The sequence below is a fragment of the Balearica regulorum genome, chromosome Z (genome assembly GCF_011004875.1).
Source record: "Balearica regulorum gibbericeps isolate bBalReg1 chromosome Z, bBalReg1.pri, whole genome shotgun sequence".
NCBI classification, from domain to species: Eukaryota; Metazoa; Chordata; class Aves; order Gruiformes; family Gruidae; genus Balearica; species Balearica regulorum.
In genome coordinates, this window is record NC_046220.1 from 84398163 (window position 1) to 84412694 (window position 14532).

Genomic DNA, 14532 nt, shown 5'->3' on the forward strand with positions numbered 1-14532 from the left:
CCTCCCCAAGGCGTCTGAAGTCTTGGGGGCTTTCACTTCATGCCCACGCAGATGAAAGAGCTTTATGCAGCTTGTCTGTCACCTTACCAGGCAAACAGAAGTGGGATTTCCTGCTCTTTAACCACAAACTAACTCAAGGAGGTTCTTGCTGAAATGTTTCAAGTTCTAAAAATTAAAGGTCAGATAGCAACTGCTGGGAGAGACATCAGGAGCCCTGAAACCCCAGGTGTCGTAAGGAGCTTCACATGAATTAGGGCACGGAAAGGCGGCAGGAATACACAGGGGAAACCTGCCAACTACTCCTTGGATCTATAAATTCGCGTGTCTCTGAATAATGAAATGCCTCTAGTCTGTATGGTACGTATCAGCCATCATAACTAAAAGATGCAGGTTAAGAAATCTGGTTAGTTAAATTAAATTTAAATCATTAAACTGTTATATCAAATTATCTTTTTAGGTACTTTTATACTTAATGTTAGAGTAATTCGATAGTAAAGTCTCAGACAGGCATGTCCTGGAACATGTGTTAACACTGAGAATAAAACAGTTGTTACATTTTCATCCTCACAAATCCAGAGCAACTCATAAATCCATTTTTTAAATTTTTTTTTTTTTTACACAGTATTGCAGTGAGAGTTCACATGAGTACAAGCCAAAGATACTTCAGTAGTACAAAGATATTATTCAAGTCCTTGGAAGATGTTTCCTCCTTGTACCGAAACTAGAGATTTTCCAACAAGCCATGCAATTAAATTACAAAATTGTTGCCTATTTGTGGGTATTGGCTCAGTAAACTGAAGAGGACTGTACATATCCATGTGTGCAGAACGTACCAATTTGCCCCACGACTGCAATACTTCCCCCAAAGGCTCCCTGAGAATTGTTTCAATCATTTGTAGGCACTTTAACATACTGTGGATGCCAAAGCCCTTTTCTTAAAAATAATGTTTTTAACTGTATGATTTAAATATCCTGAAATACAAATGGCTTGAGAATTGCAAGTTGACAGGGTACAGTCAGTCTCTTCACTATGAACAGTTGCGGTTTTGTTTTGCCATTTGTAAGTGTGATTTTTTTTTAAAAAAGACATTTCAGACATGACATCATTCTTACAGGTTCCTGTATTTTGGTGTCGGTGGTTGCTTAGCTGTCACAAGTTTTGATAAATCTTTGCAGATTTAGGGATGTACCACTTCTATTTTGAAGCACCTACTAAAACATTAAGTTTGGTACTCACATAATCAGGAAGCGGAGAGTCATTTGAACCGAGGGAACCTCTTAAGGACTGCGTGGCTTGCTCCAGCACTTTGTTATGTTTTTTAGACAACAAAGAAAATAAACTGGAGGGGGAAAAAAAGCAAAAAAAAGATTTTAAAATAAATTCACAGCAATGTTCTGAAATAAGACTTTACAGTCAGAAGAGATGTTCTATTATTTACAGAAACTTGAATAAGAAAATTTTTAAAATGCAATGCACAATAGTTACAGAATTTATTTATTAACATCTGGGCTAAGCAACAGCAGAATTTGAATTAGAAATATTCTATACAATAAATGACGTGAAGCACATTATATGTGCGTTGTTAAATTCTTAAAAGTCAAACTGTAACAGAAGGAATGGTATACATGCAATTTTAGTTCATGACCAGTACGTGCTTACTAAAATGCATTTTTTTTAAGTACAGTACCTCATGCAATATATCCTTAAGCATCTTAGATTATTGAAATCAATAATACACATTTGCTTAGTGCAGGAAGAGTCCAAGCATATGACAGAAGCTTTGGGTATTTGGAAGCTGAGTTTTTGCATTTTACTAGTACATGTTCTTTTCAAATTTATTTTAGCTTAAGTCAAGGAATAAAGCATTACCTTAGCTTTATAAATAACCTGTGAAACCAGAGGTTCATATACATACAGAGAAATAAACACTTTTTTCATCCATTTGGAAAAAAAGGATGGCAATGACACTCAGCAGATGGTATAATCTGATACATGAGAAGAATGTAACTTGACTGCAAAGGTGCAAGGAGAGATGGGAAGTAAGCAGAAGCAGTGGACAAAGGCCACCAGTTAGTGCTCCACAGCTTCAAGAAGTCAGAGAATTCTGTAAAGCTGCTGGACATCTCAAATGTGGTTTTCAATTCACAGATAAACCACTTTCCCCCCTCCTCACTGCCATATGTTTTAAGGATTTCTGTATTTAAAAACATTCCCCTGGTGCCTTTTTGGAGGACTCCTATCAGGCTTTCCTAGGATGACTGTGTTGGTGCTTAGAGGGTAAAAGAGCTGCCTTGACAAATAAGCATCAGCGAAATTCACTAATGTCTGAGCGTGTAGCTCTTGGAGCTGGTTACACTTGGGACAAGAAGCAGTGGCAGACTCCTTATTCACCAGACTTAGAAAATATTAAAGTCAGTTTAGTAAAAATTAAGTGGCAAAATACTACCTCAGTGTTATATTCTAGATAGCCTCTGTTTCTTGGAACTGAAGGGCATTTTCATGTGCTTGGAAAGCTTTTCTGCCTCAAGAAATGCTCCTCAGCACATGAAGTCCTCTTACTTTTTTTTTTTTTACTTAAAATATATCACTGATTTTGTATCCTTCACAGACAGTAGGAGTAGATTCCTTGGAGTATCAGTGCTTGTCCCCATGTTGCTAGTCAAGAGCCTCAGGAAAAGGCTTTTCCAACACTTACCACCACCACAAGGAATTAGTTACACTTCTCAAGCCCAAATCTTACCTCCTGAGAGCCAACTCAGTAAATTCCACCATTTCCCAGCACCTCTTCAGTTAGATATTTCTTAGAACAGATTAACAGCCTCCCTTTAAGGACAACCTTTGCCACACTTAAGACATCTAATTAACCCACATAAGAGCCCTTGAGTAGGTTGTACCACGCTCAAGGTTCAGCCAGAGTCTGCCAGCATGAGGAACGGGCTCGAGGCGGCATGGCCAAAACCAGGGTCGGTACCGTGGCTGCCCGACTTCTGGTCTGGGGCGGTGGTAATCACAACTGGGCTGATACGGCAAGAATGAATCTCAGATGAGATTGCCACCTCAATGGTGGTTACAAGGGTTGAGAAAATTTGGTGTTTTCAGCGCAACACAATATATTTGACGTCACAACAAGTGGAATTTAATTTTTTCCTTCATGCTACCCAACACAGCCTCAACAAGATGTGTCATTCCTGGGACCAAATGCCAACCTCCCACTAATTCACATCTATTAGTCAAAACCACTAGAACATTCCCTGTTAAAAAGGGAAGAAGCAACACAGGAATAAGATATATTAGTAGGTTTTCCACCTTTTTCCCCTGCTATAATCTGCTATCATATTCACAGACTGAATTTTTGTTCAAATCAGAATTTGGATTTGCAAACTGGTCCTTCGCCTGAAACAGCAGCACTACTTTTCAAATCACTGGTATTTTTGAAGGCTCAGATTTCAGAGATACTGTCGTCAGCACCATCTAGTGCTGTGGAGACAGAATAATCAGTTAAAACCAACCTGGTGATGTTTTTGAGGGGGATGCTACTAGAACAGGCTAGATCTGGTGTCTGTCTGCTCCAGAAGATATAGATAATTTCACACAGAGGAAGAATTTGGAAGAAAAAGGATTTCCAAGGAGTAGATTCTTCTCCAAAATACATAAAGTATTTTGGCTATCAATGAAATTTAAATATAAACAAAGAAGTGGGATCAGGATTTTGATAAGTGCATTTATTCAATACATGCGAAGAGGAAAATGCACATACATTGGTATTCTGCATGGAATTGGAATAGCAAAGTCCAAATTTATTTTCTCTGGCAGCAATGGAGAGAAATGGGAAAAAGAAGGAGAAAGGAAAAGGACAGAAGACTATTTCTTTATACTCTCACCTGTACTGAGGCACTTCTTTGTGGGACTGCTGCCCAGAACACTGATATTCAGGTTAAAAAAAACCCTACACAATTCTCATCTTCACAAATTGGTTATCCTTCTCAAAGGAAACATCTCTTAGAGAAGCATGAGGCCAGGGACATGTAGGCAGGAATTTTTCATACTGAGAATAAAAACATATCACAGAACTGGACTCAGAGCACACTCAAAGAGCTCCACAGAAATACTGCAATGAAGCAGAAAAAAAATAAGGCCAGATACTGTGGTTAACTACTGAATTCAGAGCTCTGAAGGAAGCAGCGTTGCCTCCTGAAATGGGGTAAAACTTCACCACCAAGTAATTCCCTTATTATGCCTCTAACTCCGAAAACCACCTTGATAAACATCGCCTTCAGTTTTAAAGTATCAGAACTGATTTAGTTGCAATCCTCAAAAGTCATCTGCATGAAATTTAGCTCATAAAAACCTTTTATCAAGAAACGCTGCCTTGTAAAGGAGATGCTTGATTTTGCAGCAAGGTACAAGAAACAAGTGCCAATTCACACTGAGGTGGAAATCAGGACCGTGTCCCAAATTTTATTCATGTCTTAGTCACACTCCTACTTTTGCCCCATTAAAAATCAAGTTGAGATCAAATTGAAAAATATGTATATTGTGTGGTCACAGAGGGTACTGTGTGGTCACAGAGGGCAGCCTGCACCTGCACAGGTTGACAAGAATACAGAATTTTCTACCAGAATGATTTTCCTCTTTCTTCCATTCTTCTCCATTGAGACTGTGGAGCTTGACAGCCCTTTGATCTCAACCGTTAAGGACACTTTATAATAATAACAAATAATGTTCGGAACAATGAAAGTGTGTTAGAACCTCAATCCACCTCTCACTCACAGAAGTACTTACGGACCAATATTTACCAAGCAAAATAATAGGTTGGAATAATACCAAGATGAAATAATAACTGCTATCTATTACAGATCGTCAAACCATGCATGAGCTCAACCACCGAGGAAGACTGAAGTCTCAAGTTCTCGTATTTCTGATTTTATATGAATTATGAAAACATTGCTTTCTTAACTCCCTTTACACAGATGAAGCATTTCTTTTTAATTTAACACAAGGCTGAACCTCGATCAATAAAGAAATGATTACAGACTAAACAGTAATGGTTGCTTAAATGCAAGTGATTTGATTATGTGTTATTTGCACACACAATAAAATTCAAACCAGTAATATATGAACATAATGCTTTCAAAAAGCCAATTTCACAAAGCCCGTGGATCCAAAAAAAAAAAAAAAAAAAAAAAAAGAAGCCAATAACGCAAACTCATTTAACAACTTCCTTTTTGGTCCACCAAAAATCACAAGCCAACAATCACACACACGAAAAAAAAAAGCTTCTGCAAGTTATGCAGAAAGTCTAATTTACAGCAGGTTGAAAGAGCTTATAAAATATACTTCTCACATACAAAAAATGAATGTATAAAATGGAGCTTTTATAACTAAAAACCTAGAAAAGAGATAAGGGAATTAAAATTAGAAGTAATAATAAAATTAGAAGTAAGAATGTAAATACAAAGTTAGAATTTGCCAAAACCTGGAGCTTTCTGAAAGCTTTGGACAACGAGAAGGAAAGGTACCAGTCTACTTTATTTTAAGAAAGTAAATAGGATGACCCAAGATAATGACATGCCAACTAATCCTGAGTATAATAATGGAACAGGGATCGTGAGACTCATTCAAAGGAGGATATCACCAGCATAGAAAAACAGACCTTGTCAAGCACACTCAACTTTTTTTTCAATGAGACTAGAAATAAGAAAAAGTACGATAGTACTGCTGTAACAGGCTTCTACATGTCATTTAAATGACTTTGTTCCACCTGGGATATTTTCTTAAGAAACCTGAATGATAAAAAGCCACATGGCATGTGTCAGAGGAACTGAAAAATCAGACATCTGAACAGTTTGAAAAATCTTGAGATTTGAATGTTGAAATGAGTTTTCTTATTAGGGCCAAGCAGGAAAATATTCTTGGCCCTTCTAAATGCCAATAGCTATTTATCATTTGCTAAAGCTAACAAAATACTTTCAACGATATAAAGATGATGCATATCACCATACCTCAACAATAATGAAATATGATTAAATTTGGCAAATGACACATTCATTACAGGAATGTCAAATAAAGAGAAAAGGGCATTGTTATTAAAGTTTTCTTTATCTTTCAAGTAGTTGGACACAAAATAAACCTGTGATTTAATGCAGCCAAACTCAAAGGCATAAATTTAGCAGCAAAGAACAAAAGTTGCTCCCTAAGCGTGAAGGATCTCAACCTGGGAGCTGCAACTAAAGACCACCAGACCAGAAAACAGCTGCTCATAACTCAATAAAGCTGCTGAAAGAGTAACTGTCTTTGGTATTAGCAAAAATATCCAAGTTTTGCTCTCTAGCACCTGCCGCTGGCATCCTGTGTGCACATTTCACAACAGTGGTTTGAAAACACAAAGGTTCAGAGAAGAATCAGGACATTAATTATTAAACCAGAAAACACACCTCTCCAGGAAACACTCAAGAAACTCAATTATTTAATGGATTTGAGAAAAGATGAAAGAGTTGACCAAAATAAAAAAATAGGCATATGAGGAAAAGAAGTTTGTTTATAGAGAATCCTTCAAGCTATCAGAAGAGAACAAAAAGAGTAATTGAAACAGAAACTAAAGTACCAGTTGCATGGGCACAGCTTTTTCTTACAGAGGTGGCTGAAAACAGGCTTGAAACACAATAAATTCCTATTTACACTGTCACAGCAATGGCAGAGAGAAAAATCTGGGAGGAAAGAAGAGAATCTCAATGCCAAGCAAATGAGTGGAGCTTAGACCGATGTTATGACACAAAGGAAGAGATGGAAGCCTGAAAGAATGGGGCACTGTCAGAAACAGGGAGACAAATCAAGCACTTTAGCAGAGGAAGGTCAGATTGAATTATAAGACAGAAAAAAGCAATAAGGATTGGAGTTCTCCCAATCCAAATCACTAGTGAGCTTCTCAAGGAGAAAAATTTTCAATTATCTAAATATTTAAAAATAGTCTATATGCTATGAGTACAGAACTACTTGAGGACTAAACCGCTGCTCAATGTAATTTATTTGAAGCTTGGAAATTCAGACATTCCGAACCTTTTCTCCTCACTCTCCTAGTTCAGAAGGACACTGCAAATAAACAGAACAGCACAGAAACACAAAATGCTATCTGGTGATGGAAAAAAACAGTTCCACAGATCAAAAAATTTGATGCTGAATGTTCTCAAACAAGTAAGCAATACTCTGTGCTGTTCCTTCTCTCTGCTCTCATATACATGCCAAATGCACTATTGTTCTCAATTTTAAAGAATAAATATAAGCCCTAAACACCAAAACCACGTTATGCAAATACTCCTTAAACAATAGGATTTTACAGTGCCTGTGTGAACACCACAATCATATGAGAAAAAAACTCCTTTACATAGCAAGTTCTAAAAATATCTTCATTTTGAAATCTGATGTCTAAAAGTTAAAACCATACCTTAACTCTTGTATGTGTAAGAACCACTTCTTAGTTTTGACCTATTTTTTAATGGATTACAGCAAAAAAGAGAGTTCTATGGCACGAGAACTCTGCTCATATACTGGATAAGATGCCTGCACAGACATTTCCAAGCAGAGGACACGAATCACTCATCTGCTTGAATAACGTTCATGACGGTCACACGAGAGGTCACATCAAAACAAATGCACCATACTGTTTCATATGAAATATAATAAATGCATTGTCCTATAGTCCTATATGGGGGGACTGGTTGCAAGCAAGTAGGGGCAGTTGAGCAACCTTTCTGCAGGAGATGGAGAAGTGATCTGTAAGCACTTAAGGAACCAGGCCCTGGGAGAAATCCATTTAGCATGAATAAGTGAAGAAAAATCACTAAGTCCCCAAATGCCCACGTCTACTGAAAAGCCTTTGAGGCATTTTGCATTTGACTTACCCAAGCTGTAATGGCACATAAATAGAAATAATGAGAGAGAATAGCCGTGGAGAACCCCAAGGGCTATCCGGGGCAGTTGACTCCGTGGAGGTACACTGCTCTTATTTACTTGAGCCCAACTCTAATGCCTGGGAGACATTTAGGATCCCAGGAAAGAGAAGCTAACCAATTAAGATATCAAATTGCTAAGGAGAAAATAAGAAAGTACTTTATATCATTCTTTCTAATCTTGTAAAGTGAAGCGTGACTAACTTCTGCTGAATAAAGCTTTGCTATATTTACTATTAGGTCCATCTGGCTTGTGGAGATGATGTGAAACCAAGAGACTTAGGGTGTGCAGTTTCCACAAAGGTCACGTCTGCAAACAAAATGGTTTGTATGGGCATCACTCACGGACTTATTCACCAAAGAGTGTTTAAAGGATCGGGGAACAAAAAGGGCTTCTCCCAAGTAGCAAAAGGTCCACATGAGACTGGTATTGCCATGTTCTGACTCTGCTGGTCAGTGATCAGAATTTTTTTTATTTCTCTTGTCTAGTGCCTTCTCAAAAACAATATAAGTTTGTGTCCCCTTGGAAACAGGCTGTGTGCCTCAGCTGCATGCTATTTCAGGGCAAATTCCAAAATATCACAAATTATTTTAATGCAGCCTGGGTAAACAAATGATTTGTATGCCATCTTCCTGCTAAACCGCAAGCATTAAAGACTATTCTTTTAATTCTACAGTCTTGAACTTGATCATAATAGATGAAGTTCTTCAGGATATCTTTAGTTCATGACAAAAGCTTCTCACTAATTTTAAGGAGTATTCTTTTATCTGCCATTGCTTACATATGAACAGAGATCTATAATTCATGTGCTATAAAGACATTCCAAAATCAGTCTCCTAAAGAAATTTTCTTAGTAATAAGTAGAAAACACGCAGTGACCATACGCTCGTGACAAAAATACATAAGCAAATTCAGGAGCAACTTAGAACAATTAATGGAGGCTTTGTGTTAACCAACAGGATTTCCTGTTAAAATGGAATAAAAAAGACAAAGAGACTAGAAAAAACATGAAAGCAAGGAATTTGATGTGGTGAGACAAAAGTCAATATTTACAAAAGCAAGCTGAGAGTTTAATTTGCAGAGGGCGGGAAATGTATTTTTCAAATGAAGGTATAAATTGTTAGGCAGCTCATGGCTACTTTCCAACGAAGTAAAAGGAACAGAAAGCAGTAAAATCCTTCCAACGTATCTTGGTACAGTTAGTCTCATTCCCTGTTTGTCTGGCATGCCAAATAACATCCTCATAATGCCACTTCAAGGACAGAGTCAGGTGAGGCTGAGAAGATCCCACCTAGAAACATCTTCCTAACTCTATGTCATATTAAACTCAAGTAACGAGACTGCGATCTACCACAGACCGAAATCCCCCATGCAAACCTTATGGAAGACATCGAGTTTGAGCCGGGGACTTCACTGAGCACCATGTATCTGCTGTATTTTTCTGTAACAGAGAAAGTGGCAAGTGGCAAACCAAATTTAGGAAGGCTGAAAGCTATGGGGGGAAATGTATGCAGTCCAGGATAAAAAGAATACATATTTATAAAGCTCAGCCTAATTACAAGGTTTATTCTGAGTTAAATATTCCTGAATCTGCCTTAGGTGTCTCAAGGCATGAATATAATTCCTTTCAATGTTCCCTGTGTTTGCCCTGTTAATATTTTATAAGAATACTGAATGGGGAATAGGGTCCACAATATTTCCATTTTATCCACCTGCTCTTAATTCAACAGGATAAGTGTTTCATAGCTGCTGAGAGAAGACATTTGTATTGAATTAGCACAAAACTCTGTGGGTGAGAATCAGAGCAAATTGCTGGAGAAAGCAGCCTGAACAAAACTCCCACCCAAAAACCCAAAGACAGACTCTGAACAATGAAACAAGAAGAAAATTAAAAAGACTTCACTGCCATGCAACCTCAGGTCCAAATCCTTATCCCTTGAGCAGCTGTTAATTGGCATGGCTTTGCTCAAACACAATGCGTGTGCGTGTACATATGTATTTATACGTATTTGGGTCATTGCTACACTTGTGAAGAAAATTGCCGTGCTTCTCTGTACTCACTGTCAGGAAAGAATTTGGATCCATGTTGGGAGTTAACAGACTCATTCTATACACAGATTGCAGGGTATGTGCGTTGCTAGCAGCCCTCGTTACGCTAAGACTTAACCAAAACATGAGTCTTGAACCACACTTCCATCACCAAGAGTTCTCCCCACTGGCATCGCACATCACCTGCGCCCCATCCTCACAGCAACCCTGCTCGGTGTGGGTTTGGCTTTTCAGTGCCCAGACATGGTTAACATGAATCGTTCATTGCATTCTCCTTTGAACCTTGAAATAATACCACGGCTTGCACCTAATTTCATAAAACCGAATTTCAATATTGAAGCAGTAGAACAAGAAACAAGCTGCTAGGAGGACACATTATTGCACTGCAGACAGGTAACATTGGTTTTGTCTTGCGCCTTTGTTTCCTTTCCCTGACTCCCTTTCTTCTTCTTTAAAGCCCTGTCCTAAAGCTCTCTTTGTCTTTCTTGCTCCACGGGAATGACTTTTACTGTCTTCCTCATGCACTGACCTTCTCTTCAGTCAGGTGGTCCCTCCTCATCATGTCCTCCTCCCTCCACAGTGATCCTAGCAGTGTCCCAGTGATGGTCACAGAAAACATACAGGTGCCTCTCCCTCATCACTGCAGTTAGTTTAATTACTCTATTGACACAAACCTCAAATTTTAATAAACTGGAAACATTTTTGCAGAAAATAAAGGAAGTCAGTTGGGCCTATCATGACTCGACAGTAAAGCTATTGCTAAGGACCTTACAGGAAGGACCAAAAAATTCAAACCAGACATAGGTGTCACCGCTAAGACGTGCTCCCAAACATAATCTCGGATGCAAAGACTTTCTCTTGCATAACAATTAGGCCATTTCTAGACTGCTAAAACCCCATAAGGAAAGAAAATTTGAAAGATTAAGCATTTGTATCTGTAGGTAACTTCTGTAACTGTTTACGGGGATAGTAACCTTTTTCAATTCCAAATCCACTTTGTATTTTCTTTGTGAGTATTTGTGATGCACTGAAAAACTTTTATGAGTACCACAGGATCTAAAAACATCACTAATTAAGGAAATGAAATATTTCTTGTCTTCCAGACAGAGTTTAGATGGCATGTGCTCAGTGTGCCCTGAGGCCACACAGGGAATAAAGATGACGTTAAAAAAAGAAAGCAGTTAGTAATGCTACATTCAGAACAAAAAACAATGCACAATCACTTAATTCAAGATTGTGGTTTTGCTTTTGAAACAAAGGTGCTGAATTAAAACTTCACAGAGAACCTTAATCTATTATTTCCTAAACTTGGAGTGAAGTATCAATCTTGATCAAGGCAAATTTTTTCTTAATGTAGTAAGTGTATAAAACATAATATATTGACTTGAGTGTACCACAACCTTTTTCAGCAGAGTACCTCCACTAACATTGTTTACTGATTTTGGCTCTAAAAATCTAGTTTTAACTGTATTTCCAGGTGTGAAAAACATTTATAGTTTCATGTTACACATGAAATACATTCAAAGGAATACAGAATAGAGCTTGCTATTAAAAAGGTATGGTACTTTATCATGAACTCAAAATTCACATTACAATATCTGGTATAACATAAACATATGCACATAGGTAGATACACACAACTTCCTCCAAGAGAGAAATTTGTTGGAAATATTACTTTTGACTGCAAATAACACTGGTATGCAGGTACACATACTTTGAAAAAGATGGAAATGCTTAAAAATTTTCAGAGGCACATGAAGGTACTACTAGTTGGAAAAAGGAAAAAAGAACGAAAAATGCAGGGTAACGTCAAATAATGTAATGTATTCAATACTTTTCAATACTGAGATTAAGTTTAATCTGTATTACTAAACATTTCCTGTAAAAGCGTAACAACACTGTACTTTAAAAATAAATATCACAAGTAAAAATTGTCTACATCCTTCACTGTAATGTCAACATGAATCCCCTTTGTTGAATGTCTGTGGATTTATGTACCTAGACATAAACCTGCAAAATGTAGCCAGTCATAAATAAACCTCTTTCCAAAGGAAAATTCATGTCAAAATAGATAGGAAATAAAAAATAGGTCTTTTCATCCTAAAAAATATCCACATCATTGAAAGAAAACATTTATCAAGAACACCAATTTTTTTTTATTTTTTTTTTTTTAAGAGATGTTAATATCCAGTCAGAATCCAACAGCAGCGGATGCTGAACAAAACAAGGGGATAATGAAGCATATTGTGAGTTCAATTCACTATGGAAAAAACTAGTGTCAATGATCCCCATGGAGGTTAATTTGGCGTTAGGAAGCCCCAGCCTGCCCTTGCCCAGTTCAGCACAAGTGCTGTGCCAATGTCCTGGGAAGCCAGCCCACGGCATTTTCTTAATTGCTGTTATTTAACTTTTTTCTTTATTTTCTTTATTTCTTTCTTCTTAGTGGCTAGAGCCTCTCAACAGCAACCATGTCCATTCCTACGTATGTGTTAGAAATAACGCCAGGGCCTTTTCATCTGCTTCATTTCCCTTAGATCTTTATTATGAACTGTAAAGCTGCCCTTCCTAAAATTGCATCCTAAATTTGGAGACTGCAGTGATTTTTTCGCCCCATGTTCTATGGCTCTTAAAATAAAAAAGATCAAAGGGAAAAATAACCTGTGCAAGTGCGGAGCAAAGACCTGCAATGGTTACAAACTCAACTCCTGAGTACAGCATATACATATCAAGAACATAACGTAGTCTTCAGCATCTACAGAAAATTTTAAGAAATATATTATAGACAGTTCAAACTACTTGTCATTGCAAGAAGATGGCAGTTTTGGAATGGATCATCTGGAAGCCTTTAAGGAAGGAAAAATGGAGTACTGAATTTGCCCAGCTTTTGTCTCCATCACCACTTCTGCTCTCCCAAACGACAAACGCGTGTGATCAAAATCACCGTGGCTCACAGCAGGAAAAGGCCTGTCAGCACCCTGAAGGAGCTCAGTCTTTCACCGTCCATTCATCTTTTATAAAAATACTTTCCATGTTTAACAAAAAAAGCACGTCTTACCCATGTTTTGTAATCCAACCTTCACAGAGCTAAAATGTAATCACGCTTCTTCACTGCAGCCTGTCAGGGTGTTTAATTTTGTTCTTCAGTCAGAAAAGGTGTTAGAGATGTTATCAATAAGATTTAGAAACTTTACATGGGCATGAAGAGCCCTTATGCAAGAGAAAACAGATTGTTTTAGGTAACACTTCGAAGTTATTGTTCATTACTTTTTCAGTAGGAGAAAGGTTATTATTTCCCAGATACACTGTCATCCTAGATTACCTTATTCACTACTGAACTTGTCATTGTAAAGAGACATTATTTTATTACCTTCAGACAAACACACACAAGCCTCAGGATTTGTGGGAAAATGGATAGAGATGTGATTTAATGATTCATTTCAGTATACTTGCAGTTGTGCAATATTTTTCCATCTTCAAAACCAACATGATATATTTTTAAGTCCCAGTCCCTCAAGTTGCACAGTAATTAAATTTACATTGTCTTCAATTTATTTGGAAATTAACCTCATTTCCAGAGAGAAAAGAGGTTGTGCTTTTGTGCTTTACCTCCCACTCAGTTTTATACATCTTATTCCCCTGTGTAATTCTCTTGGCCTCTACCAATTCAAAAATCCTACCAAATTCCTAAAAAAATGCCCTCCCCAAAATGTACTTTTTAAAAGACAAAATCCTGTGATGTTCCAGGTAATTCTGCATTTTTCCCAAAGCAAAGAACGCACATCCAAAAACAGAATTAGCTTGATGATAAAGCAAACACCAACAGTTTTCTATCCTATACTGTACAAAAAGCAAGTACAACCCTGATGAGATGGGACATTAATTCCCCTCCGCGTTGGCTTGGGGTTGGAGTTGGGAGTGTGGGACCAAATACAAACGTATTACAATGGGATATAAAGTTGGATATTCAGAAGAGACACAGTGTGGCACCCTAGGCACACACAAATATCTTTCTGAATTTAAATTTATCCAGGTGACAACCAAACGCATGCAGAGATGAGCTTTGACGGTCCTGCTGGTGTAATCTGGATTAATCTGTGGCCAAAACTACTCCGGATACTACAGCGTTTTGCAAATGTGATCAACTATACAAACAGTATAATGGTGCTAAGAAGAAAAATCAAGATAATCATAGTATTTTCAAATTGAGTCAAGTTGTGACAAACTGATGAAGTAGAGGCTCAATAAGCGGAGAGGGAAGTGGATAGAAAACTGGCTCAATGAATGGGCTCAGAGAGCTACAGTCAGGAGCACGAAGTCCAGCTGGAGGCCAGTTACAAGTGATGTAATATTATAATAATATAATAATATCTTCATTAACAACCTGGCTGGTTGCAGGTGATACAGAACTGGGAGGAGAGGCTGATGCCCCAGTGGTGCTGCTATTCAGACTGATCTCGACAGGTTGGACAAACTGGTCAACAGAAACCTCATGAAGTTTAACAACTAGAAAGATCAGACCCTGCATGTTGAAGGCC

At 37.7% G+C, this 14532-nt stretch overlaps 1 protein-coding gene across 9 annotated transcripts in view; it reads right to left on the bottom strand.

Moving 5' to 3' along the window:
- DYM (dymeclin) overlaps nt 1-14532 on the bottom strand; it is a 218151-nt gene that overhangs the window by 64321 nt on the left and 139298 nt on the right. For all 9 annotated transcript variants that reach the window (XM_075739713.1, XM_075739712.1, XM_075739715.1 and 6 more), the window contains one exon: nt 1238-1340. In XM_075739713.1, coding sequence (XP_075595828.1) covers nt 1238-1340 — 103 coding nt within the window. The remainder of the gene's footprint in view (nt 1-1237; nt 1341-14532) is intronic.